Source organism: Buceros rhinoceros, unplaced genomic scaffold, assembly GCF_000710305.1.
Source record: "Buceros rhinoceros silvestris isolate BGI_N320 unplaced genomic scaffold, ASM71030v1 scaffold32790, whole genome shotgun sequence".
Lineage (NCBI taxonomy): Eukaryota > Metazoa > Chordata > Aves > Bucerotiformes > Bucerotidae > Buceros > Buceros rhinoceros.
Window position 1 is genome coordinate 41190 of NW_010389590.1, and position 2510 is coordinate 43699.

The 2510-nt window shown below is 49.0% G+C and overlaps 1 protein-coding gene across 1 annotated transcript in view; it reads right to left on the reverse strand.

Annotated features, from left to right (window-relative positions):
• Positions 1–2510, reverse strand: part of CHD2 (chromodomain helicase DNA binding protein 2) — a gene marked incomplete at its 5' end in the record, with an annotated part of 37765 nt that overhangs the window by 15983 nt on the left and 19272 nt on the right. The window contains 4 exon segments of the mRNA XM_010134790.1: positions 657–728; positions 1230–1382; positions 1729–1891; positions 2349–2496. Coding sequence (XP_010133092.1) covers positions 657–728; positions 1230–1382; positions 1729–1891; positions 2349–2496 — 536 coding nt within the window.

Genomic DNA, 2510 nt, shown 5'->3' on the forward strand with positions numbered 1-2510 from the left:
GTTCCTCTCCCACCCACACTGCTGCCTCCTCCTCACTTTTATTTGTTAACTTTCCCACGACCATGAAGCACCTAACTGTTATCTCCTGTGCCAGCCAGGAATCCTCCTCCAGCCCAGACTGCTGGAGTGAGGAAAGGTGTTTCTCACAACTGGGCTCACCGGCGCACAAAACAAGTGTCTCGCACCAGTCACTGTGAGTCAGCAAGCCCAGTCAAGAGGCTTGAGATGCCCTCTCCTATTACGCTGGAGTCTTTCACCTCCAACACCAGACTCCACTGCCTGCTGACACTTTAAATCCCCCTTTTGCCTTTGCCATTTCATATCCAAAACCAGCTTCAGACTGGAGGAATTATTTAGCAACCATCTCATTCTAGGGGGAGAGAATTGTTAAATTCAGGCTCTTCCCAGCCTCTTCAGGACTTTCTGGAGATGATACTCGCAGCCCCATTCTTTGGGTGTGGGAGATCTAAAATAAGCAATATGGCTAGTTGCAAAACCTACATCTGTGTCTTTAAAAGTATCTGGAGTCCTGCAAAAAGAAATGAACTGAACTAACCCCCTCTTGGCAGTCACAACCCGTGGCCAAGTCACAAATGGCCACTGCTTGGGCAGCCCACCCGGCCCCTCCTGAGGCAGGACAGCCCCAGCTGCAGTACCTCAGAGCCGTCGGCGTTGAAGTGGTCCAGCGCCTGCTTTCGGATCTCCCCTTTGATCGAGCCGTCCAAGCGCTGGAAAAATCAACAATAATGATAAAAGAGAGAAGGTAAAGGAGCCCTGAGGAACTGCTGCACCCAAGACCTAGGAGCCCTCCAGCCCTCTTCACTGCCTGTAGCATTTAATAATTAAAAATAACCACAAATTAAAAATAACTGCACTGTCTTAGTCTGCTGTGTCACGAAGGCAGGAGGGCGGGTATGCTCAGGCAACAGTCACACAGTGGGTGACACTGCAGCTCTCGTTACAGGCTCCCAGCCAGGGTCTTTGAGTTTGCTATCCTCTCCCTTGGGTTTACCACAGGGCACAGCCCAAAGCAGGGGCCTCACAGAGGTGTTTTGCAGAGATGGGGCCACACTGAAATAATGAAGGGACTTCCCAGTTCTCTCCAGTGTATTTCAGTAAGGGCAACCTGTAATCCCAGCCACTAAGCTCTGGGAAAATTCTGCCCTCTCTCTCCACACTTCCCTGAATTTTCAGCAACCCCCACTGTTTTCCATGCTGATGTTTCTCACCTGAAAAGGGTAGTGTTTGATAGTCAGGTACTCTGCCAGGATGTCCAGCATCCTCACCATCTGAGAGAAGATCAGCACTCTGTTGCCTCTCTCCCGCAGCCTGGTCAGCAGCTTGTCCAAGAGAATTAGCTTTCCACTGCTCCTGATCAGAGACTGAAGAGGTAACCGTCATTCCAGCTGATGCTTCCCAACCTTACCCTTACGTACACTACACAGACATGCAGAGATCAGGTTCTGCTGCGGCCGTGCTTTTCCCGTACACCTCTAATGAAATCACCTGGATTTACCCAGCAAAGGGCACACACAGAATGAATCAGACAAGACAGATCTTATACTGCATTCACCTCCCATTCTAGACGGCCACAAAACATTGCCTGGACGTGAGATTCAGTGGCTCAGCTGTGAGGACTATTACCAGCTGAGAAGATGCAAAAGCTAAAGCTTCACCAGATCTTATCAAAGTTAAGGAGAAGAGGTGGTAACCAAAGACGCTGCCCACCTGCAGGGTCTCAAGGCCATTCTCTCTCTCGTTATCCTCAGGAGGTTTGATAAGGTAGCAATGGTTGCAGCACTTTTTCAACTCCATCACAATGTTCAGGAAACCAGATGTGCTCCCCCTCGTTCCCTTTGAAAGAGCTTTGTAGTTTCTTGTCAAAATCCACCTGCAGGCAGGAAAACGAAAAGTCCAGACTGTCTGGCAGTGCAGAGTGGGCATGCTGGAGTCTTGGAGGAACAAAACTTCCAGGGACATCTTGTTCAGGCATCTCTCTGCACATCTTGTAGAGGATACTGCTGTTTCCTCACTAGAAACGCTGACTTCACTTTCCTGTTCATATTATTACACTTCAGCACCACAAATTTGTGGGGAGCTTTCCTTTCCCAGGCCTCTGTTCTGCAAATTGTATTACTCTACAAAAGCATCTCCAGTGGTCTGGAGGTGCTTTTTTTAGAAGGCAAGATACCAACTACCCTCCCTCAGATTCCTTCTGGGAAGCACCAGGTACTACAGGCGATGGCTGTCACTTTGCGCTCTGAAGGACATGGTATACTGAAACACATTCCCGTAGGAAGATGTGCTCATTTCTACCAGCACTCCCAGTAACTTGATAAATTACTCACTTGTAATACTGTTTCTGCAAAGCAGACATCTCCACTCGGAGGATTTGCTCCACTTTGGCTGGCAAAGATTTCTCCACATCCTTCTTCACTCTGCGTAGGAGAAACGGCTACAGGACTTTGTGAAGGCTCTGGTAGCCATTCCACCTACCTTTTCCGGGATCA